The sequence below is a fragment of the Scyliorhinus torazame genome, chromosome 10, assembly GCF_047496885.1.
Source record: "Scyliorhinus torazame isolate Kashiwa2021f chromosome 10, sScyTor2.1, whole genome shotgun sequence".
Taxonomy (NCBI): Eukaryota; Metazoa; Chordata; class Chondrichthyes; order Carcharhiniformes; family Scyliorhinidae; genus Scyliorhinus; species Scyliorhinus torazame.
In genome coordinates, this window is record NC_092716.1 from 128,679,505 (window position 1) to 128,705,496 (window position 25,992).

At 50.6% G+C, this 25,992-nt stretch overlaps 1 protein-coding gene across 2 annotated transcripts in view; it reads right to left on the bottom strand.

The window, feature by feature from the left end:
• fbxo3 (F-box protein 3) overlaps window positions 1-25,992 on the bottom strand; it is a 244,221-nt gene that overhangs the window by 37,422 nt on the left and 180,807 nt on the right. For both annotated transcript variants that reach the window (XM_072518718.1, XM_072518719.1), the window contains 3 exons: window positions 19,570-19,615; window positions 18,708-18,792; window positions 14,837-14,959 (listed from right to left, as the gene is read on the bottom strand). In XM_072518718.1, coding sequence (XP_072374819.1) covers window positions 14,837-14,959; window positions 18,708-18,792; window positions 19,570-19,615 — 254 coding nt within the window. The remainder of the gene's footprint in view (window positions 1-14,836; window positions 14,960-18,707; window positions 18,793-19,569; window positions 19,616-25,992) is intronic.

Consider the following 25,992-nt stretch of genomic DNA (forward strand, 5'->3'; position numbering starts at 1 on the left):
GCAATGTGTAGGAGCAGAGAGATCTTGGGGTCTATGTTCATCGATCTTTGAAAATTGCCACTCGAGTGGATAGAGCTGTGCAGAAGGCCTATGGCGTGCTAGCGTTCATTAGCAGAGGGATTGAATTTAAGAGCCGTGAGGTGATGATGCAGCTGTACAAAACCTTGGTAAGGCCACATTTGGAGTACTGTGTGCAGTTCTGGTCGCCTCATTTTAGGAAGGATGTGGAAGCTTTGGAAAAGTGCAAAGGAGATTTACCAGGATGTTGCCTGGAATGGAGAGTAGGTCTTACGAGGAAAGGCTGAAGGTGCTCGGCCTTTTCTCATTAGAACGGAGAAGGATGAGGGGCGACTTGATAGAGGTTTATAAGATGATCAGAGGAATAGATAGAGTAGACAGTCAGAGACCTTTTCCTCGGGTGGAAAAAACCATTACAAGGGAACATAAATTTATGGTGAATGGTGGAAGATATAGTGAGGATGTCAGAGGTAGGTTCTTTACCCAGAGAGTAGTGGGGGCATGGAATGCACTGCCTGTGGAAGTAGTTGAGTCGGAAACATTAAGGACCTTCAAGCAGCTATTGGATAGGTACATGGATTACGGTAGAATGCTGGGGTGCAGATTGATTTGTTCTCAATCTAGGACAAAAGTTTGACACAACATCGTGGGCCAAAGGGCCTGTTCTGTGCTGTATTTTCTATGTTCTATATGTTCTATAACTGCTCTCAGTAGAGAATTTAAACCTGTTGTGTTTCTATAAAAAGGATTTTTGTCTTATGGATGTTAAAAGGAAAGTTTAAGGATTACTTAGAGTGTTATATTCTTTGGGGGGGTGTATTTGAATTCATGGGTGCTAAGATGTTCACTGTATGTTTTAAAAAGGTTAACTGAGTTCATAGAATAAACATTGTTTTGCTTTAAAAATTACTGTTAAATTTCCGCTGCATCACACCTGTAGAGTGGGCCGTGTGCTCCCCAAACCACAATCTAGTAAAAGTTGTGGGTCAGATGATCTCCATCTCCATATACTTTGGAGTTCTCTAAACCCTGGCCCATAACACATCTGCCTTTTGTAAATCCATGCTGACTTTCTCTGATTATATCACTGCTTTCCAAATGCTGTGGTATGAAATCCTTGATAATGGATTCTAGCAACTTACCTACCACCAATGTTAGGCTCACTGGTCTCTCGTTCCCTGTTTTCTCTCTACCTCTCTTTTTGAATAGCAGGGTTATATTAGCTACCCGACAATCTGGAGGAACCATTCCAGAGTCTAAAGAATTTCAGAAAATTACCACCAATGGATCTACTATTTCGAGACCCACTTCCTGAAGTACTCTGGGATAAAGATTATCAGGACCTGGAGATTTATCAGTCTTTAATTCCATTAATTTGACCCAAACCATTTATTTATTAACACTAATTTCCTTCGGTTCCTCACTGAAATTAGTGTTTCTCAGAACTTCCGATACATTATTCGTGTCTTCCTTTGTGATGGCAGACGCAAAGTATGAAGTTAGCTCCTCAGCCACTTCTTTATTATGAATTCCCCTGTTTTTGGGGCGGCACGGTGGCACAGTGGTTAGCACTGCTGTCAAACGGCGCTGAGAACCCGGGTTCAATCCCGGCCCCGGGTCACTGTCCGTGTGGCTAGGCTAAATTGTAAAAACAATTAATTCCCCCGTTTCTGACTATAATCAATCTTTTGCGCTTTACACACCTATAGAAACCTTTACAGTCAGTTTTTATGATCTCCACTAGCTTACTTTCATATTGTACTTTCCCCTTCTCTTTTTTTTTAAATTTAGAGTACCCAATTATTTTTTTTCCAATTAAGGGGCAATTTAGCGTGGCCAATCCACCTAACATCTTTGGGTTGTGGGGGTGGAACCCACGTAGACACGAGGGGAATGTGCAAACGCCACACGGTCAGTGACCTGGGGCTGGGATTCGAACCTGGGTCCTCAACGCCACAGTCCCAGTGCTAACCACTGTGCTGCCCTGTAATTTCCCCTTCTTAATGAATTATGAACGGTTCCCAATCCTCAGGTCTATTGCCTTTTCTTGCTAGTTTGTGTGCCTCTTCTTAGAATCCAGCATAGCTTTATTCAGCTCAAGGTGATGCATAGAGTTCACATAACCAAGGCAAGGATGAGTGGGTTCTTCGTCGGAGTGGAGGTTGTAGCCACCTAAAATGGCTGATTCCCGATTAATTTGGCCAAACCCCGATCTAAAATGGCGAACTGAAAAGGCTAATGGGAAAAGCAGCCAACAGGCCACAAACGGACAGCTGCAGACAGAACAGGATATTCGACTCTGGGGAAGTCGGCCCAGTACCGATACCTGCAACCATTAGCAGCACATCAACCCAGCCATCTGCAGTTTAATCAGCGATCCCCGGAAACAATTGCAACAAATTAGCAATTGAAAGCCGATCCAGACCTCTCGGCGCCAGCAGTGGCCGAGACAGAGAAAGGTGAACGACCACCCCCCGATCAAGGAATCGCCCCATTATTGGAGCATATCGAACCAAGTGATTGGGACCAAGTCCAATCACTTGGAACCAGGGTCAAGGTCCGCCCCGAGAGGCGGGAAGCCCCTGGGAACTATAAGAGTATGGGGCCAAGTTCAGATTGACCCTTCTCTTCCTGCTCGCAACCTTCGCAAGAACCATCGACAAGAAACCGTATGTTTGACTCCAGCGATCGCTACCCGATAGAGACGCCTAGCCATCGACCTGTATCAGCCTTTGAATCCCGCAGGCTCAGACCAATTCAAAAGACCATTCGTTTCCCTGACCTGGTGGGCCATTCTCAAAGTTAAGTATTGGCCTGTAGTGGTAGGCAGTAGTCTAGAAAGTAGGATTATTGTATAAGTATTTATTGCTGTATATAATAAATGATCGTTGATTTAACTCTTACTAAGCGGTGTGCTGCCTTATTAATCATAACTTGAACTTGAACCACGTGGCGGTATCAGTTAGATATCTGGCGACTCGTGAGAAAAGGTGACAGAATTAGAGCTAATAAAACTAAGGCTAATAAGAGCAACAAGGTCAAATGTGAAAGGTGCTCTCGCGAGCTTGCTCACCACACCCACATGTTCTGGTCACACCCTAGGATGGTAAGTTTTGGGGTCTCCATCTTTAACACCATGTCAGCGATTCTCAATAAGGATCTGGAGCCTTGTCCGTTGGTGGCCATTTTTGGGGTGTCGAACTCACCAAGGACTGCAGACCGGGGTGAAGGCAATATTCTGACCTACGTCTCGCTGATAGCCCGGAGGCGAGTAATGCAGGGATGGAGATCCTCTACTCTGCCCAGTGCCTCGGCTTAGTCGGGTGTCCTTGTGAAGTTTCTACATCTGGAAAATTTCAAGTACACCATGAGGGTATCTGCGGAGGGGTTCTACCTGAGTTGGCAGCCATTCATTTCCTGCATTAAAGAATTAGTCATCATCAGCTGTTAAGAGGGGGTAGTTGGTATTGTTGTGAAAAGATATGATAGGTTGTGTTGGTCTTGTTTTTTCTGTGTGCTTTTGTTGTTATATTATACTGTGCAACATCAGTTATGTTATTGATATCCTTTTTTTTTTAATAAGTGGAAATTTTTAATTAAAATATTTTATGAAAATAAATAGACTAATTGTGCTTACATTTACAAACCTGGTGACTGTGATCATTGGGCAGCTAAGGGCCAACGGTTTTGGGTATTTTTATTTGAATTATCAGTTAATTCACTTGTGTTGTGACTCCGGGGCATGTTGGGCTGGATTTCACCATGCCCTTGCCCAGGTGGCATAACAGCTGCCATCTGTCATGGGGAATGAACCAGGCAATGGCTGTTCCCCACATTTTGTGGATCACAAAGCAGCAATACATGGATATGCTCCTTCTGTCGGCAAACGACAGTGTCTGGTATGTGAATATATGTCAGACACACGGAGACATAAGTGAGTCACACTGCGAGACCGACTGATTATTGTAAACGGGTTTTCCATAAGACTATAAGAAATAGGAGTGGAAGTAAGGCCATTCGGCCCATCGAGTCCACTCCACCATTCAATCATGGCTGATTTCAACTCCATTTACCTGCTCTCTCTCCATAGCCCTTACTTCCTTGAGAAATCAAGAATTTATCAACTTCTGTCTTAAAGACACTCAACGTCCCGGCCTCCACCGCCCTCTGTGGCAATTAATTCCACAGACCCACCACTCTCTGGCTGAAGAAATTTCTCCTCATCTCTGTTCTAAAGTGACTCCCTTTTATTCTAAGGCTGTGCCCCCGGGTCCTAGTCTCCCCTGCTAATGGAAACAACTTCCCTACATCCACTCTATCTAAGCCATTCATTATCTTGTAAGTTTCTATTAGATCTCCCCTCAACCTCCTAAACTCCAATGAATATAATCCCAGGATCCTCAGACGTTCATCGTATGTTAGGCCTACCATTCCTGGGATCAGCCGTGTGAATCTCCGCTGGACCCGCTCCAGTGCCAGTATGTCCTTCCTGAGGTGTGGGGCCCAAAATTGCTCACAGTATTCTAAATGGGGCCTAACTAATGCTTTATAAAGCTTCAGAAGTACATCCCTGCTTTTATATTCCAAGCCTCTTGAGATGAATGACAACATTGCATTTGCTTTCTTAATTACGGACTCAACCTGCAAGTTTACCTTTAGAGAATCCTGGACTAGGACTCCCAAGTCCCTTTGCACTTCAGCATTATGAATTTTGTCACCGTTTAGAAGAGATATTACATGAGTAATATCCCAACAATTCCGGATTCTTTTTAAAGAAAAAAGAATATTCTTTTTTCCAAAGTGCAAGACCTCGCACTTGCCCACGTTGAATTTCATCAGCCATTTCTTGGACCACTCTCCTAAACTGTCTAAATCTTTCTGCAGCCTCCCCACCTCCTCCATACTACCTGCCCCTCCACCTATCTTTGTATCATCGGCAAACTTAGCCAGAATGCCCCCAGTCCCGTCATCTAGATCGTTAATATGTAGAGAGAACAGCTGTGGCCCCAACACTGAACCCTGCGCGACACCACTCGTCACCGGTTGCCATTCCGAAAAAGAACCTTTTATCCAAACTCTCTGCCTTCTGCCTGACAGCCAATCGTCAATCCATGTTAGTACCTTGCCTCAAATACCATGGGCCCTTATTTTACTCAGCAGTCTCCCGTGAGGCACCTTATCAAAGGCCTTTTGAAAGTCAAGATAGATAACATCCATTGGCTCTCCTTGGTCTAACCTATTTGTTATCTCTTCAAAGAACTCTAACAGGTTTGTCAGGCACGACCTCCCCTTACTAAATCCATGCTGACTTGTCCTAATCCGACCCTGCACTTCCAAGAATTTAGAAATCTCATCCTTAACAATGGATTCTAGAATCTTGCCAACAACCGAGGTTAGGCTAATTGGCCTATAATTTTCCATCTTTTTCCTTATTCCCTTCTTGAACAGGGGGGTTACAACAGCGATTTTCCAATCCTCTGGGACTTTCCCTGACTCCAGTGACTTTTGAAAGATCATAACGAACGCCTCCACTATTTCTTCAGCTTTAGAACTCTAGGATGTAGCCCATCTGGGCCCGGGGATTTATCAATTTTTAGACCTCTTAGTTTCTCTAGCACTTTCTCCTTTGTGATGGCTACCATATTCAACTCTGCCCCCGACTCTCCGGAATTGTTGGGATATTACTCATGTCTTCTACTGTGAAGACTGACGCAAAGTACTTATTCAGTTCCTCAGCTATTTCCTTGTCTCCCATCACAAAATTACCAGCGTCATTTTGGAGCGGCCCAATGTTAACTTTTGCCTCCTGTTTGTTTTTAATGTATTTAAAGAAACTTTTACTATCATTCCTAATGTTACTGGCTAGCCTACCTTCAAATTTGATCATCTCTTTCCTTATTTCTCTCTTTCTTATCCTCTGTTTGTTTTTGTAGTCTTCCCAATCTTCTGACTTCCCACTACTCTTTACCACATTATAGGCTTTCTCTTTTGCTTTGATGCATTCCCTAACTTCCTTTGTCAGCCATGGCTGCCTAATCCCCCCTCTGATAACCTTTCTTTTCTTTGGGATGAACCTCTGTACTGTGTCCTCAATTACTCCCAGAAACTCCTGCCATTGCTGTTCTACTGTCTTTCCCACTAGGCTCTGCTCCCAGTTGATTTTCGTCAGTTCCTCCCTCATGCCCCTGTAGTTACCTTTATTTAACTGTAACACCTTTACATCTGATTCTACCTTCTTTCTTTCAAATTGGAGATTGAATTCGACCATATTATGATCACTGCCTCCTAAGTGCTCCCTTACTTTAAGATCTTTAATCAAGTCTGGCTCATTACATACCACTAAGTCCAGAATGGCCTGTTCCCTTGTGGGCTCCACCACAAGCTGTTCCAAAAAGCCCTCCTGTAAGCATTCAATGAATTCCCTTTCCTTGGGTCCACTGGCAGCATTATTTACCCAGTCCACCTGCATATTGAAGTCCCCCATGATCACTGTGACCTTGCCTTTCTGACATTCACTTTCTATTTCGTGGTGCATTTTGTGCCCCCGGTCCTGACCACTGTTAGGAGGCCTGTACATAACTCCCATTATGGTTTTTTTGCCTTTGTGGTTCCTCAACTCTACCCACACAGACTCCACATCATCTGACCCTATGTCGTTTAGTGCTATTGATTTAATTTCATTCCTAATTAACAAGGCAACCCCGCCCCCTCTGCCCACCTCTCTGTCTTTTCGATAGGTTGTGAATCCCTGGATGTTTAAATGCCAGTCCTGAACCCCCTGCAACCATGTCTCTGTGATGCCTACCACATCATACCTGCCAGTCACAATCTGGGCCACAAGCTCATCTACCTTGTTCCGTACACTGCGCGCATTTAAATATAGCACCTTTAATTCTCTATTGACCGTCCCTTTTTGTTTTCTTAGTGTGGTGGATCTTAGTTTACTGAGCCTTTCCATACGCTGTGTCATATTTTGTGGGCTGGGGACAATCGTAACCACTTTTGAGTTTTGTCTGTTCGTGTCTTTTTATATTCCTAAGCAGCTACGCTCCCCGCTGATTACTTCACCTCTTGGTTCCCTGAATTTCCCTTCCCCCCCAATCTTTAGTTTAAAGTCCTATTGACCACCCTATTTACTCTTTTCGCCAGAACACTGGTCCCAGCTCGGTTCAGGTGGAGACCATCCCAACGGTATAGGTCCCCCCTGACCCAAAACTGATGCCAGTGTCCCATGAAAAGGAACCCCTCATTCCCACACCACTCTTTCAGCCACATGTTAACTTCCCTTATTCTTGCCTCCCTATGCCAATTTGCACGTGGCTCGGGCAGTAATCTGGAGATTATGACCCTTGAGGACCTGTTTTTTAATTTGAATCCTAGCTCTTTATAATCTCTAAACAGGTCCTCTTTCCTAGACTTGCCTATGTTGTTGGTACCGACATGGACCACAACAACTGGATCCTCCCCCTCCCTCTCCAGTATCCTTTCAAGCCGGTCAGAGATGTCCCGCAACCTAGCACCGGGCAGGCAACATACCATGCGGGACTCTTTATCCTGCTCACAAAGGATACTATCTATCCCCCTGATAATAGAATCCCCTACAACTACAACTTGCCTATTTACTCCCTCTCCTTGAATGGCCTGCTGAACCATGGTGCCTTGGTCAGCTGACTCATCCTTCCTGCAACCCTGCACCCACACAGGGAGCAAGTGCCTCATACCTGTTGGACAGTGTCAAGGGCTGAGGCTCCTGAGTTCCTGACTGCTGGTTCCCTTTACCTGTCTGACTTGCAGTCACACCCTGCTGTCGATGGCCACTGGCAGGATTTAAACTACTTACTCTGACAGGTGTGACTGCCTCCTGAAACACAGTGTCCAGGTAAGTCTCCCCCTCCCGGATGTGCCTCTGTGTTTGAAGCTCAGACTCCAGCTCATCAACTCTGAGCCGGAGCTCTTCGAGCAGCCAACACTTACTGCAGATGTGGTCGCTGCAGCTCGCAATGGGATCTGCCAGCTCCCACATCAAGCAGCTCAGGCACATCACCTGACCAGCCATCACTAATTAATTAATTAGTTTAATTTAAGTTTATGGTGGGGGCAGCTTCAGCCAATCAGACTAATCTACACTGCACTTTTAACTGAAAAACAGCACAATTAGATTAACCACTTACCTTTCCTGGTTACCTCACTGCACCAAACTACCAAATTCTCACTGTCTGTATCTCTCTCTCAGTCAGGCTGTGTCTCCTTGACCTGCGCAATGCTAATAATATAATATAATAATACTAATAATAATATAATATGGCACTTACCTCACACCAATGGATCTTATTATTAGGCTAGAGGAGGAGGGTGGGTGGGAGACACTACACGTGTAGTGTCTCGGGTTTCCTCTCCACCAGAATTTATTGGTTGGGGGGGGGGGGGGGGGGGGGGGGGGCCTTCCCAGAAGTCGAACTTCCGGTTCCCGCCTTATATTAAAAAAAAACAGAAAAGAACAGAAACGGGACTAGGTAAGTGTTTTTAAAGGAGGAACTTACCTCCCAGAAATCACTTGCGCACCGCTCCCATAATTCTCAGCACACTCAGGATTATTTAGCAAGTGTTGTCCAAACGCAGATTTACATCTAATGTTTGGCACTGTTTTAAGTTTTTGCAAGCAAGGCCTGGTTGGATACAGTCAGTACTTTGCCTGTTTCAAAGAGCCAAAAGGACTTGCTGTATGATCCGATCCCCCAGTCTTTAAGACATATGACGAGACAGTGGCGTAGTGGTAATACCACTGGACTAGTAATCCAGAGACCCAAAGTAATGCTGTGGGGACCCAGGTTCAAATCTTCCCGTGGCAGTTGGTGGAATTTGAATTCAATAAAAATCTGGAATTAATAAGTCTAAAGATTACCATGGAACTATTGTCGACTGTCATCAAAACACATCTGCTTCACTAATGTCCTTTAGGGAAGGAAATCTGCCATCCTTACGTCAGGGATGGGCAATAAATGCTGTCTCAGCCAGCGACGCCCACATCCCATTAATGAATAAAGAAAAAATATGGTTGATATACCTGACATCACACAGGCACTGAAATTCATATATCACTTTACTCATTTATGTGACAGGAAGAACATCTTTTTCGTTCAACGGCAGCATCCTGTCAGTGGGGATGTCTATTTTTATAGCAATCCTCAAATTCTGCAATCACACCAAGATATAGATTTTTTTCTTATAATTCTTCAGTACGTCTCAATATTCCAGGTACTTCTGCGACATAAATAAATGAATGGTGGGACATCTCAATTCGATTCCCAATCTGGGAAACCTTGGGTGTTGCTCATGTCCTGGAGGACCACATGTGTCAACAGCAGAAGGAATTGGAGCTTGCAGGGCTGGAACCAGGGTTGGTGGAGTTGGGGGGGGCGGGATGGGGGGGGGTTCTTGGAGCTGCAGCCCGGAGTGAGGGGTCCCGGGGGACAGATCGCGGGGTGAGGAGTCTCGGGGGGGGGGGGGCCAGGGCGAGGGGCCTGGGGGGAGGCTCAGGGCGAGGGGTCGCGGGGAGGAGGGGGCCGTGGGGAGGGAGGAGGCCAGGGGGAGGGCACACGGGAGGGCCAGGGGGACGGCCAGGGGGGGGCATGCGGGGGGGCCAGGGCGAGGGGTCGTCGGGGGGGGCCAGGGGGGGCCAGGGGGAGGGCACGCGGGGGGGCCAGGGCGAGGAGACGGCGGGGGGAGCCAGGGGGAGGGTGGACCAGGGTGAGGGGTCGCCGGGGGGGGGGGCAGGGCGAGGAGTCGCCGGGGGGGGGGGGGGGGGGGCCAGGGCGAGGAGTCGCTGGGGGGGGGCCATGGCGAGGGGTCGCCGGGGGGGGGCCAGGGCGAGGGGTCGCCGGGGGGGGCCAGGGCGAGGGCGCGCCGGGGGGACGCCAGGGTGAGGGGTCGCGGGGGTTGGGGCCGGGGCCAGGGCGAGGGGTCGCGGTGGGGTGGGGACAGGGTGAGGCCAGGTCAAGGGGTCGCGGGGCCAGGGCAAGGGGTCGCCGGGGGGGAGAGGGGGGGGCCAGGGCGAGGGCTGGCCAGGGCAAGGGGTCGCCGGGGGTGGGGGGAGGCGCGCTAGGGCGAGGGGTTGCCGAGGGGGGGGGGGGGGCGCCAGGGCGAGGGCTCGCCGGGGGGGGGCCGCCAGGGCGAGGGGTCGCCGGGGGGGGGGTGGGGGGCGCCAGGGCGAGGAGTCGCAGGGGAGGGGGCGCCAGGGCGAGGGGTCGCGGCCAGAGTGAGGGGTCGCAGGGAGGGGTCTCGGGCGAGGGGTCACGAGGGGGGGGGCCAGGGTAAGGGGACGCAGGGGCGGGTCAGGATGAGGGAGCGCGGGGGGGGTGCCAGGGCGAGGGGCGCAGGGGTGGTCAGGGCGAGGGGAGTCCAACGCGAGGGTCGTGGGGGGTGGGCAAGGGTGAGGGGTAACGGGGGGGGGGGGGGAGACAGGGTGAGGGGTTGCGGGGGGGAGGGGGCCAGGGAGAGGTCGCGGGGCCCGGGCGGGGGGGAGGGAGTGGGATCAGGGCGAGGGAGAGAGAGGGGGGGTGGGCCAGGGCGAGACAGGGGCTGGGCCAGGGCGAGAGGGGGGGGCCGGGGCGAGGGAGAGAGAGGGGTGGGAGGCATGGGCGAGAGAGGGTGGGGGGGCCAGGGTGAGGGTGGGGTGGGCCAGGGTGAGGGAGAGGGGAGCCTGGGCGAGGGATCGCGGGATGGCCAGGGCGAGGGGTCGCGCGGGTGGCGCAGGGGGGGTCCAGGGCGAGAGGAATGGAGGCCAGGGCGAGGCAGGAGGGCCAGGGAGGAGGGGGGGGGCCAGGGAGGAGGAGGGGGCAGGGCGTGGGGTCGCTAAGGGAGAGGGGGGGGGGCAGGGCAAGAGGCGGCCAGGGAGAGGGGTCGCGGGGGCCGGAGCTGGGGTGAGGGGTCTCAGTAGCCGGGCTGAGGTGTCTCGGGAGCCGGGGTGAGGGGTCTCGGGGGCCGGAGCCCGGGGTGAGGGGTCTCGGGAGCCAGGGTGAGGGGTCTCGGGAGCCAGGGTGAGGTGTCTTGCGAGCCAGGGTGAGGGGTCTCGGGAGCCGGAGCCCAGGGTGAGGGGTCTCGGGAGCCAGGGTGTGGGGTCTCGGGAGCCGGAGCCCGGGGCGAGGGGTCTCGCGAGCCGGAGCCCGGGGTGAGGTGTCTCGGGAGCCAGAGCCTCAGGTGAGGTGTCTTGGGAACCGGAGCCAGGGTGAGGGGTCGCGGGAGCCGGAGTCAGGGTGAGGGGTCTCGGGAGCCGGAGCCCAGGGAGAGGGGTCTTGGGAGCCAGGGTGAGGGGCCTCGGGAGCCGGAGCCGGGGGCGAGGGATCTCGGGAGCCGGAGCCCAGGGTGAGGGGTCTCGGGAGCCAGAGCCCGGGGTGAGGTGTCTCGGGAGCCTGGGTGAGGTGTCTCGGGAGTCGGAGCCCGGGGCGAGTGGTCTCGGGAGCCGTAGCCCGGGGCGAGTGGTCTCGGGAGCCGGAACCCGGAGCGAGAGGTCTCGGGTGCCGGAGCCAGGGTGGGGGGTCTCAGGAGCCGGAGCCCGGGGTGAGGGGTCTCGGGAGCCGGAGCCCGGGGTGAGGTGTCTCGGGAGCCGGGGTGAGGGGTCTCGGGAGCCGGGGTGAGGGGTCTCGGGAGCCGGGGTGAGGGGTCTCGGGAGCCGGGGTGAGGGGTCTCGGGAGCCGGGGTGAGGGGTCTTGGGAGCCGGGGTGAGGGGTCTCGGGAGCCGGGGTGAAGGGTCTCGGGAGCCGGGGTGAGGGGTCTCGGGAGCCGGGGTGAGGGGTCTCGGGAGCCGGGGTGAGGGGTCTCGGGAGCCGGGGTGAGGGGTCTCGGATGCCGGGGTGAGGGGTGTCGGGAGCCGGGGTGAGGGGTCTCGGGAGCCGGGGTGAGGGGTCTCGGGAGCCGGGGTGAGGGGTCTCGGGGGCCGGGGTGAGGGGTCTCGGGAGCCGGGGTGAGGGGTCTCGGGAGCCGGGGTGAGGGGTCTCGGGAGCCGGGGTGAGGGGTCTCGGGAGCCGGGGTGAGGGGTCTCGGGAGCCGGGGTGAGGGGTCTTGGGAGCCGGGGTGAGGGGTCTCGGGAGCCGGGGTGAGGGGTTTCGGGAGCCGGGGTGAGGGGTCTTTGGAGCTGGGGTGAGGGGTTTCGGGAGCCGGGGTGAGGGGTCTTTGGAGCCAGGTTGAGGGGTCTCGGGAGCCGGGGTGAGGGGTTTCGGGAGCCGGGGTGAGGGGTCTTTGGAGCTGGGGTGAGGGGTTTCGGGAGCCGGGGTGAGGGGTCTCGGGAGCCGGGGTGAGGGGTTTCGGGGGCCGGGGTGAGGGGTTTCGGGGGCCGGGGTGAGGGGTCTCGGGAGCCGGGGTGAGGGGTCTCGGGAGCCGGGGTGAGGGGTCTCGGGAGCCGGGGTGAGGGGTCTCGGGAGCCGGGGTGAGGGGTCTCGGGAGCCGGGGTGAGGGGTTTCGGGAGCCGGGGTGAGGGGTCTTTGGAGCTGGGGTGAGGGGTTTCGGGAGCCGGGGTGAGGGGTCTCAGGAGCCGGGGTGAGGGGTCTCGGGAGCCGGGGTGAGGGGTCTCGGGAGCCGGGGTGAGGGGTCTCGGGAGCCGGGGTGAGGGGTTTCGGGAGCCGGGGTGAGGGGTCTTTGGAGCCAGGTTGAGGGGTCGGGCTGCAGGTCTTTGAGGAATTGGAAACACTTTTGGGAAGATGGGAAAGAAACAAAGAATGAAACGAGATGATTCCCTTTAACAAGGAATCCAAAGTTTGTCTACACTGTTATTATTTCAATCATTATAAATGACTAATTGTAATATATTAATCAATCAACCCAATATGATATTTTCTGTTGAATGGTAGTCAATGCAGGACCCAAGGACATTGTCACAAGCTCTTTGTTTGGAGTCACATTGACACTTGGCTGCCCAAATGTGCACTTTGCTGCCATATCCAAATTTTTAATAATCTTTTTGTCACAAGTAGGCTTACATTAACACTGCAATGAAGTTACTGTGAATGTCCATTTCACCATTTCGGGAGTTGTGGGAGGAAACCGGAGCACCCGGGGGGAAACCCACGCGGACACGGTGAAAACGTGCAGACTCCACACAGACTGTGACCCAAGCCGGGAATTGAACCTGGGACCCTGGAGCTGTGAAGCAACAGTGCTAACCACTGTGCTGCCATGCTGCCCAAATTCCAGCTTTAAGGGTTATAGGAAAAGGGCAGGAAAGTGGATGTGAGGAATGTCAGATCAGCCATGATCCTATTGAATGGCGGATCAGGCTCAAGCGACCAAATGACCCATTCCTGTTCCTGTTTCTCATGGTGTTCCACCAAGAGCTCAATATCCAACACTCTACAACACCTAGACGCATGTTCGACTTTTACTGTCTAACCACAGGACAAAAGCAGTTTGATCTTTATGGCTCTGTGTTGTTTAGTCAGTCAAGGTTGATTGGATTGGAGTCCACCACTGTTACCCTGACAATTCTCACTTCATCATTTGTCAGGAACAAAGGGGAGGTGATGAGTTTGCCCACACCTGCAGCTTTTGCCAATAAGGATGGCCATAGAAAGCAAGCAGTGGTCCCATGACAGCAAAAGCACTTTAATATCACTGATCATCTCGCAGCTTCACTTTGGATAGAGATCCTTCAAAAAATACACCAGGGCTAACTGGGCATCGCCAAATGCAGAATAGGGGCGCAATCTGTTGTCTTGTGGCCAGGAATCTGTCTGTGTGGAGTCTGCACGTTCTCCCCATGTGTGCGTGGGTTTCCTCCGGGTGCTCCGGTTTCCTCCCACAGTCCAAAGATGTGCAGGTTAGGTGGATTGGCCACGCTAAATTGCCCTTAGTGTCCAAAATTGCCCTTAGTGTTGGGTGGGGTTACTGGGTTATGGGGATAGTGTGGAGGTGTAGACCTTGGGTAGGGTGCTCTTTCCAAGAGCCGCTGCAGACTCGATGGGCCGAATGGCCTCCTTCTGCACTGTAAATTCTATGAATCGCCAGGACGATTGAGGACAACGGCAAACTGTGAGGCGTGCGCGCTGCACAAGCAGGACCCTCATCCCCACATGGTCCCCAGCACATCACGGGAGAGGCTGGGCATCAGCCTATGACTTCAACAGAAATACCTTCCTGATCATGGGGGCTACTTTTCGGGTGTGAGGTGAAGCTATCACATACGGCGAGCAAAAAAGCAGTTGTTAACTAAAGCACTCAGATGTTTGCGAGGCATGTCAAACCAGACAAGATCATATACTTTAACGGGCCACCATTTTCAAATGTGCACTCTGCCACCACATCCAGCTTCTACCACTAGCTCAGTATTCAACACCCTACAACAGATATTGCAGAAAGTATAATAGCAAAGCAGTTCCTGTAACTAAAATCTATTGATAGGTGCCTGCCCTAATGAGAATTTTACTGGATATCTATGCTAGACATTTGGAATGAGGCGTCTAAATGTCAAATCTGGAGCTTGACCTTATCTCACAGAAGGAGACATATTATAGCACAACACGATCTCAGCAGATAGCCAGAAAATGTGAAGAAAAAGCAGGAAGGCTTGCCTGCACTGCCAGGGCCACTGAGACCCTGAAAGAGAAGAGACTACAATCTAGCTGGGAGCAGAGGGCACAGCGGCCATGGAGTGAGAGGGAGGAACACGTGTCACCTTAAACCTGAGGCTGGCTCAGATTGAACAAAGCACTTTGAGACAGTGAAGTCACTGCCTGAGCACACCCCACAACAAGATAGATGGCGAAAGCCTCAAAACAGCAAATGAATAGAGCGGGTGCACACGGAGCAGGAACAAGGGAGGTCATAATACCTGATTCTATAGGAGAAGAAGTAATGGGGTGGGTGAACCGAGCTCAGCTCCGGCAGGAAAGAGGTGGACACAGAAATGATGATGTCGCCTGTTTGGGCCACACATCTCTCATCATGGATGTACCTGGGAAAGAGAGAATCACGTTAACAAGTCAAACCGAGACATTTCAACACAATCCCAGCATCGGCCTGACTGTAACAGGGCCATTTATACACTGCGGGACAACTGGGGACAGCAGGAACAGGGCGGGCAATTACACACACACACAAATCAGCACATATGCACAAACACTCACACTCGCTGGCAGGTTCAGACACACACACGTGGGCAGATTCAGACACAGGCACACACACACGTAGGCTGAATCAGACACAGGCACATGGGCAGATTCAGACACACACACATGGGCAGATTCAGACACACACACACACTTGGGCAGATTCAGACACGGACACACACGTAAGCATATTCAGACACGGGCAGACACGTGTGCAGATTCAGACACAGACACATACACAGGCAGATTCAGACACGGACACACACGTGGGCAGATTCAGACATGGACACACACGTGGGCAGATTCAGACACACACAGGCAGATTCAGACACAGACACACACTGGCAGTATCAGAAACAGACACTCTCACAGTTAGATTCAGACAGACACTCACACGGCAGATTCAGACACGGACACAAGCAGATTCAGACACGGACACAGGCAGATTCAGACACAGACACACACACTGGCAGTATCAGAAACAGACACTCTCACAGGTAGATTCAGACAGACACTCACACAGGCAGATTCAGACACACACAGGCAGATTCAGACACAGACACACACACTGGCAGTATCAGAAACAGACACTCTCACGGGTAGATTCAGACAGACACTCACACGGCAGATTCAGACACACACAGGCAGATTCAGACACAGACACACACACTGGCAGTATCAGAAACAGACACTCTCACAGGTAGATTCAGACAGACACTCACACGGCAGATTCAGACACGGACACAGGCAGATTCAGACACGGACACAGGCAGATTCAGACATGGACAGAGGCAGATTCAGACACGGACACTCACTGGCAAATTCAGACACACACTCGCAGGCAGATTCAGACAGACACGGCAGATTCAGACACGGACACAGGCAGATTCAGACACGGACACAGGCAGATTCAGACACGGACACTCACTGGCAGATTCAGACACACACTCGCAGGCAGATTCAGACAGACACGGCAGATTCAGACACGGACACAGGCAGATTCAGACACGGACACAGGCAGATTCAGACACGGACACTCACTGGCAGATTCAGATACGGACACTCACTGGCAGATTCAGACAGACACGACAGATTCAGACATGGACACACACACAGGCAGATTCAGACAAGACACTCTCACGGGCACATTCAGACACACACTCTCACGGGCACATTCAGACACACACTCTCACGGGCACATTCAGACACAGACTCACGGGCACATTCAGACACAGACTCACGGGCAGCTTCAGACACTGACTCACGGGCAGCTTCAGACACTGACTCACGGGCAGCTTCAGACATGGACACACAAAGGCAGATTCAGGCACTGACTCACATGCAGATTCAGACACACACACTCTCACAGGCAGACACGCACTCTCACAGGCAGACACGCACTCTCACAGGCAGACACGCACTCTCACAGGCAGACACGCACTCTCACAGGCAGACACGCACTCTCACAGGCAGACACGCACTCTCACAGGCAGACACGCACTCTCACAGGCAGACACGCACTCTCACAGGCAGACACGCACTCTCACAGGCAGACACGCACTCTCACAGGCAGACACGCACTCTCACAGGCAGACACACACTCTCACAGGCAGACACACTCTCACAGGCAGACACACTCTCACAGGCAGACACACTCTCACAGGCAGACACACTCTCACAGGCAGACACACTCTCACAGGCAGACACACTCTCACAGGCAGACACACTCTCACAGGCAGACACACACGCATACAGTTAGATTCAGACACAGACACTCTCACAGGCAGATTCAGACACATACTCACACAGGCAGATTCAGACACACTCACACAGGCAGATTCAGACACACACTCTCACAGGCAAATTCAAACACAAACTCTCACAGGCAAATTCAGACACAAACTCACAGACAGATTCAGACACTGACACTCTCGGGCTCATTCAGATAGACACACACACAGGCAGATTCAGACACACTCTCACACAGGCAGATTCAAACACTCACACAGGCAGATTCTGGCACAAACTCAGACAGATTCAGACACAGACACTTTCACAGGCTCATTCAGACACTCACAGGCAGATTCGGACACACACACAAAGAACAGAGAACAACACTCTCACAGGCTCATTCAGACAGACACACACAGGCAGATTCAGACACACACACACACAAGCAGTTTCAGACACACTCAGGCAGATTCAGACACAGACACTCTCACATGTTCATTCAGGTAGACACGCACACGGGCAGATTCAGACACACACAAAGGGCAGATTCAGACACACACTCTCACAGGCAGATTCAGACAGACACAGTCACAGGCAGATTCAGACAGACACAGTCACAGGCAGATTCAGACACACACTCACAGACAGATTCAGACACACACTCACAGACAGATTCAGACACACACTGCCACAGGCAGATTCCGACACACACTGTCACAGGCAGATTCAGACACACACACTCACAGGCAGATTCAGACACACTCTCACAGGCAGATTCAGACACACTCTCAGTGGCAGATTCAGACACACACACATGGGCAGATTCAGACACAGACACTCTCACAGAAAGATTCAGACACCCACTCTCAGAGGCAGGTTCAGACACACGTTGTCACAGGCAGATTCAGACACAGTCTCAGAGGGAGATTCAGACACACACATGTGGGCAGATTCAGACATAGACACTCTCACAGGCAGATTCAGACACACATGGGCAGATTCAGACACACACACGGGCAGTTTCAGACACAGACACTCTAACAGGCAGTTTCAGACACAGTCACTCTCACAGGCACATTCAGACAAACAAAAACGGGCCGATTCAGACGCAGACACTCTCACAGGCAGATTCAGACACACACACACGGGCAGATTCAGACACAGTCACTCTCACAGGCAGATTCAGACACACACACTCACACAGGCAGATTCAGAAACACACACACACACAGGCAGATTCAGACACACACACTCACACAGGCAGATTCAGACACACTATCACTGGCAGATTCAGACACAGACACTCTCAGGCAGATTCAGCCACACACACAAGCAGATTCAGACACACACACATGGGTGGATTCAGACACACACACGCGGGCAGATTGAGACACAGACACACCCATGGGCAGATTCAGACACAGACTCTCCCATGGGCAGTTTCATACACAGATACCCACACATGGGCTGATTCAGATACAGACACACAGACACAGGGGCACGCGTGCGCAGGCGCACGGGTCAATGTATATCAATGTATATGCTGTGTATTTCACCATTAATCTTTCTATAAATAAACAATAATTGTGTTTCAACTTACAAACCTGGTGACTGCAATTATTGGGCAGTCAAGGGCCAAAGACTTTGGATGTTTTTATAGTAATTATTGGTTAATTCACTTGTATTGTCACTCCAGGACACATGGGGTTGGAATTGACCACGCACTTCCGAGGGTGTCATAACAGCGTAGACATACACACGCAGACGCGAGCGTGCAGGCAGGCATACACGTACGCACAAACATGCACACGCACAGGCATGCGGACACACAGACACATAATGCAATGTATTGGACAGACTGACCGGAAGATCTGGTCCCGGATAATGGGATACCGTCCTGATGTTACATTGTTGACAAACGTGGTGAACCAGTCTGTGAATGAGGAGCCTACACACAGGAAAAATCACATTAACGCTTCACTCCCTGACCACCTACTGTACCCACCACCATTAACCCTTTGCTTCCTGACCCTAAACTGCAGTGAGCACCAACCTAACATCAGTGTGAAACATTCACACTTCACTGGCCAATCTCATTGTTAGAAAACCCAAGCTGACAAGTGGCCTTGTCAAAAGGAGTTAAAAATACTGGCAGCTCAACACTCAGACAGGAAACAGGAAGCCCCAAGTGATTGTTAGATTATGGTGGCATTAAGCTGCTGAACTGTGTTGTACCAGGTTGGGTGTTGATGCTGCTGCCTAATGCATTCGGCAAAGACTGGCTACAGCAAGAACACAGCTCAGGATTAATCCGCAAGACAAGGAGAAGATGTGGCAAACTAACACACCACAGTCAAAATTGCAAAAAATACTGGAACTCAAATTTTAAGAACAAAACACTAAGTGCTGCGAAATCTCAATGGCTGTGGCAGCATCTGTGGAGAAAGAAACAAAGTTAACCTTTCAAGTCAAATATGACTTTTCTGGAGACGGGTAACATGAACACTTTTTTCTCCACAAGTACTGACAGACACTGTTGAGTTTTTTGAGCATTTTATTTTTCTGTTAGATCTCCTGCAACCGCAGTATTTTGCACAACACCCAGGGTAAAGAGCTTGGTCAGACTCAGAGGGAGACATGAAGCAACATGAAACTAGCCCGCCAACCAATCACCAGCTCCCATTTCCACAAACTAGGAGAAGGGGGCTAATAAGCAGCTTGATACCTGTGAGAAACATGTCGACCACTGAGGGATCTGACGCCATCTGATCCTGTGGGAAAGAGCAGACATACGTCACTCTGGGCTCTGAGCTCACACAGCAGTTACACAGCAGATACACACCACTCTGGATTCTGAGCGCACACGGCAGTTACTCAGCAGACACACGCCACTCTGGATTCTGAGCGCACACGGCAATTACACAGCATATACACGCCACCCTAGATTCTGAGCGCAAACGGCAATTATACAGGAGATACACGCCACTCTGGATTCTGAGCGCACACGACAATTACACAGCAGATACACGCCACTCTGGATTCTGAGCGCACACGACAATTACACAGCAGATACACGCCACTCTGGATTCTGAGCGCACATGCCAATTACACAGAAGATACACGCCACTCTGGATTCGGAGCGCACATGCCAATTACACAGCAGATACACGCCACTCTGGATTCTGAGCGCACATGGCAATTACACAGCAGATACACGCCACTCTGTCTTCTGAGCGCACACAGCAGTTACACATCAGACACATGTCACTCTGGGTGCTGGGCTTACATGGCAGTTACATAGCAGGCACATGTCACTGGGTACTGAGTGCACACAACAGTTACACATCACTCTGGATGCTGCGTTCACACAGCAGATATATGTCACACTGGATACTGAACTCACACAGCAGATATACGTCATTCTGGCCACTGTGCTCACACAGCTGAAACACATCACTCTGGATACTGAGTTCACATAGCAGATACACATCACTCTGGATACTGTGCTCAGACAGCAGATACACGACACTCTGGATACAGAGCTCACAGAACAGATACACATCACTCTGGATACAGAGCTCACACAACAGATACACATCACTCTGGATACTGTGCTCACACAGCAGATACACATCACGCAGGCTACTGAGTTCACATAGCAGATATACATCACTGGATACTGTGCTCACACAGCAGATACACATCCCTCTGGACACTGTGCTCACACAGCAGATACACATCCCTCTGGATACTGAGGTCACACAGCAGATACACGTCATTCTGGATACAGAGCTTACAGAGCAGATACACATCACTCCGGATACTGTGCTCAGACAGCAGATACACATCACTCTGGATACTGAGCTCACACAGCAGATACACGTCACCCTGGATACCGAATTCAGACAGCAGATACACATCACTCTGGATACAGAGTTCACACAGCAGATACACATCATTCTGGATACTGAGTTCACATATCAGATGCACATCACTGGATACTGTGCTCACACAGCAGATACACGTCAATCTGAATACTGAGTTCACACAGCAGATACACATCACTCTGGATACCGAGTTCACACAGCACATACACATCACTCTGGATACCGAGTTCACATACCAGATACACACCACTGGATACTGTGCTCACACAGCAGATACACATCACTCTGGATACTGTGCTCACACAGCAGATACACATCACTCTGAATACCGAGTTCACATATCAGATACACATCACTGGATACTGTGCTCACACAGCAGATACACATCACTCTAGATACTGAGCTCACACAGCAGATACACATCACTCTGGATACTGAGTTCACACAGCAGATACACATCACTCTGGATAACGAGTTCACATATCAGATACACATCACTGGATACTGTGCTCACACAACAGATACACATCACTCTGGATACTGAGCTCACACAGCAGATACACATCACTCTGGATACTGAGCGCACACAGCACATAGACATCACTGAATACTGAGCTCACACAGCAGATACACGTCACTCTGGATACTGTGCTCACACAGCAGATACACATCACTGGAGACTGAGCTCACACAGCAGATGCATATCACTCTGGATACTGAGCTCACACAGCAGATATACATCACTGGATACTGAGCTCACACAGCAGATACACATCACTGGATACTGAGCTCACACAGCAGATACACATCGCTCTGGATACTGAGCTCACACAGCAGATACACGTCACTCTGGATACTGTGCTCACACAGCAGATACACATCACTCTGGATACCGAGTTCACACAGCAGATACACATCACTCTGGATACCGAGTTCACATATCAGATACACATCACTGGATACCGAGTTCACATATCAGATACACATCACTGGATACTGTGCTCACACAGCAGATACACATCACTCTGGATACAGAGCTCACAGAGCAGATACACGTCACTCTGGATACTGTGCTCACACAGCAGATACACGTCACTCTGGATACTGTGCTCACACAGCAGATACACGTCACTCTGGATACTGTGCTCACACAGCAGATACACGTCACTCTGGATACTGTGCTCACACAGCAGATACACGTCACTCTGAATACTGAGTTCAAAGAACAAAGAACAAAGAACAAAGAAATGTACAGCACAGGAACAGGCGCTTCGGCCCTCCAAGCCCGTGCCGACCATGCTGCCCGACTAAACTACAATCTTCTACACTTCCTGAGTCTGTATCCCTCTATTCCCATCCTATTCATGTATTTGTCAAGATGCCCCTTAAATGTCACTATCGTCCCTGCTTCCACCACCTCCTCCGGTAGCGGGTTCCAGGCACCCACTACCCTCTGCGTAAAAAACTTGCCTCGTACATCTACTCTAAACCTTGCCCCTCTCACCTTAAACCTATGCCCCCTAGTAATTTACCCCTCTACCCGGGGGAAAAGCCTCTGACTATCCACTCTGTCTATGCCCCTCATAATTTTGTAGACCTCTATCAGGTCTCCCCTCAACCTCCTTCGTTCCAGTGAGAACAAACCGAGTTTATTCAACCGCTCCTCATAGCTAATGCCCTCCATACAGGGCAACATTCTGGTAAATCTCTTCTGCACCCTCTCTAAAGCCTCCACATCCTTCTGGTAGTGTGGCGACCAGAATTGAACACTATACTCCAAGTGTGGCCTAACTAAGGTTCTATACAGCTGCAACATGACTTGCCAATTCTTATACTCAATGCCCCGGCCAATGAAGGCAAGCATGCCGTATGCCTTCTTGACTACCTTCTCCACCTGTGTTGCCCCTTTCAGTGACCTGTGGACCTGTACCCCTAGATCTCTTTGACTTTCAATACTCTTGAGGGTTCTACCATTCACTGTATATTCCCTACCTGCATTAGACCTTCCAAAATGCATTACCTCACATTTGTCCGGATTAAACTCCATCTGCCATCTCTCCGCCCAAGTCTCCAAACAATCTAAATCCTGCTGTATCCTCTGACAGCCCTTATCGCTATCTGCAATTCCACCAACCTTTGTGTCGTCTGCAAACTTACTAATCAGACCAGTTACATTTTCCTCCAAATCATTTATATATACTACAAACAGCAAAGGTCCCAGCACTGATCCCTGTGGAACACCACTGGTCACAGCCCCCCAATTAGAAAAGCATCCTTCAATTGCTACTCTCTGCCTTCTATGACCTAGCCAGTTCTGTATCCACCTTGCCAGCTCACCCCTGATCCCGTGTGACTTCACCTTTTGTACTAGTCTACCATGAGGGACCTTGTCAAAGGCCTTATTGAAGTCCATATAGACAACATCCACTGCCTTACCTGCATCAATCATCTTAGTGACCTCCTCGAAAAACTCTATCAAGTTAGTGAGACCGACCTCCCCTTCACAAAACCATGCTGCCTCTCACTAATACATCCATTTGCTTCCAAATGGGAGTAGATCCTGTCTCGAAGAATTCTCTCCAGTAATTTCCCTACCACTGAAGTAAGGCTCACCGGCCTGTAGTTCCCTGGATTATCCTTGCTACCCTTCTTAAACAGAGGAACAACATTGGCTATTCTCCAGTCCTCCGGGACATCCCCTGAAGACAGTGAGGATCCAAAGATTTCTGTCAAGGCCTCAGCAATTTCCTCTCCAGCCTCCTTCAGTATTCTGGGGTAGATCCCATCAGGCCCTGGGGACTTAGCTACCTTAATATTTTTTAAGACACCCAACACCTCATCTTTTTGGATCTCAAAGTGACCCAGGCTATCTACACACCCTTCTCCAGACTCAACATCTACCAATTTCTTCTCTTTGGTGAATACTGATGCAAAGTATTAATTTAGTACCTCACCCATTTCCTCTGGCTCCACACATAGATTCCCTTGCTTATCCTTCAGTGGGCCAACTCTTTCCCTGGCTACCCTCTTGCTTTTTATGAACATGTAAAAAGCCTTGGGATTTGCCTTAACCCTATTTGCCAATGACTTTTCGTGACCCCTTCTAGCCCTCCTGACTCCTTGCTTAAGTTCCTTCCTACTTTCCTTATATTCCACGAAGGCTTCGTCTGTTCCCAGCCTTTTAGCCCTGACAAATGCCTCCTTTTTCTTTTTGACGAGGCCTACAATATCTCTCGTTATCCAAGGTTCCCGAAAATTGCCGTATTTATCCTTCTTCCTCACAGGAACATGCCGGTCCGGAATTCCTTTCAACTGACACTTGAAAGCCTCCCACATGTCAGATGTTGATTTGCCCTCAAACATGCGCCCCCAATCTATGTTCTTCAGTTCCCGCCTAATATTGTTATAATTAGCCTTCCCCAATTTAGCACATTCATCCTAGGACCACTCTTATCCTTGTCCACCAGTACTTTAAAACATACTGAATTGTGGTCACTGTTACCGAAATGCTCCCCTACTGAAACATCTACCACCTGGCCAGGCTCATTCCCCAATACCAGGTCCAGTACTGCCCCTTCCCTAGTTGGACTGTCTACATATTGTTTTAAGAAGCCCTCTTGGATGCTCCTTACAAACTCCGCCCCGTCTAAGCCCCTGGCACTAAGTGAGTCCCAGTCAATATTGGGGAAGTTGAAGTCTCCCATCACCACAACCCTGCTGTTTTTACTCTTTTCCAAAATCTGTCTGCCTATCTGCTCCTCTATCTCCCGCTGGCTGTTGGGAGGCCTGTAGTAAACCCCCAACATTGTGACTTCACCCTTCTTATTCCTGATCTCTACCCATATAGCCTCACTGCCCTCTGAGGTGTCCTCCCGCAGTTCAGCTGTGATATTCTCCGTAACCAGTAGCGCAACTCCGCCTCCCCTTTTACATCCACCTCTATCCCGCCTGAAACATCTAAATCCTGGAACGTTTAGCTGCCAATCCTGCCATTCCCTCAACCAGGTCTCTGTAATGGCAAGAACATCATAGTTCCAAGTACTAATCCAAGCTCTAAGTTCATCTGCCTTACCCGTAATACTTCTTGCATTAAAAAATATGCACTTCAGGCCACCAGACCCGCTGTGTTCAGCAACTTCTCCCTGTCTGCTCTGCCTCAGAGCCCCACTGTCCCTATTCCCTCGTTCTCCCTCAATGCTCTCACCTTTTGACCTATTGCTCCCGTGCCCACCCCCCTGCCATACTAGTTTAAACCCTCCCGTGTGACACTAGCAAACCTCGTGGCCAGGATATTTATGCCGCTCCGGTTTAGATGCAACCCGTCCTTCTTATACAGGTCACACTGCCCCGGAAGAGCTCCCAGTGGTCCAGATAACGGAAACCCTCCCTCCTACACCAGCTGTTTAGCCACGTGTTTAGCTGCTCTATCTTCCTATTTCTAGCCTCACTGGCACGTGGCACAGGGAGTAATCCCGAGATTACAACCCTAGAGGTCCTGTCTTTTAACTTTCTGCCTAGCTCCCTGAAATCCTGCTGCAGGACCTCATGCCCCTTCCTGCCTATGTCATTAGTACCAATATGTACAACGACCTCTGCCTGTTTGCCCTCCCCCTTCAGAATGCCCTCTACCCGTTCGGAGACATCCTGGACCCTGGCACCAGGGAGGCAACATACCATCCTGGAGTCTCTTTCACGTCCACAGAAGTGCCTATCTGTGCCCCTGACTATAGAGTCCCCTATTACTATTGCTCTTCTGTGCTTTGACCCTCCCTTCTGGACATCAGAGCCAGCCGTGGTGCCACTGCTCTGGATGCTGCTGTTTTCCCAATAGGCTATCCCCCCCGACAGTATCCAAAGGGGTATACCTGTTCGAGAGGGGGACAACCACAGGGGATTCCTGCACTGACTGCCTGCCCTTTCTGGTGGTCACCCATGTCTCTGCCTGAACCTTGGGTGTGACCACATTTATAGAATTGCGATCTATGACGCTTTCCGCCACCTGCATGCTCCTAAGTGCATCCAATTGCTGCTCCAACCAAGCCATGCGGTCTGTGAGGAGCTCCAGTTGGGTGCACTTTCTGCAGATGAAGCCATTCGGGACGCTGGAAGCCTCCCGGACCTGCCACATCTCTCAGTCAGAGCACTGCACCCCTCTAACTGACATTGCGTCCATTAATTAAAATTAAAAGGTTTTTAAAATAAAAAATTTTATATTTTAAAATTTTTTTCAAAGTTACTGTTAACTATCTGTTTCCTAGCAC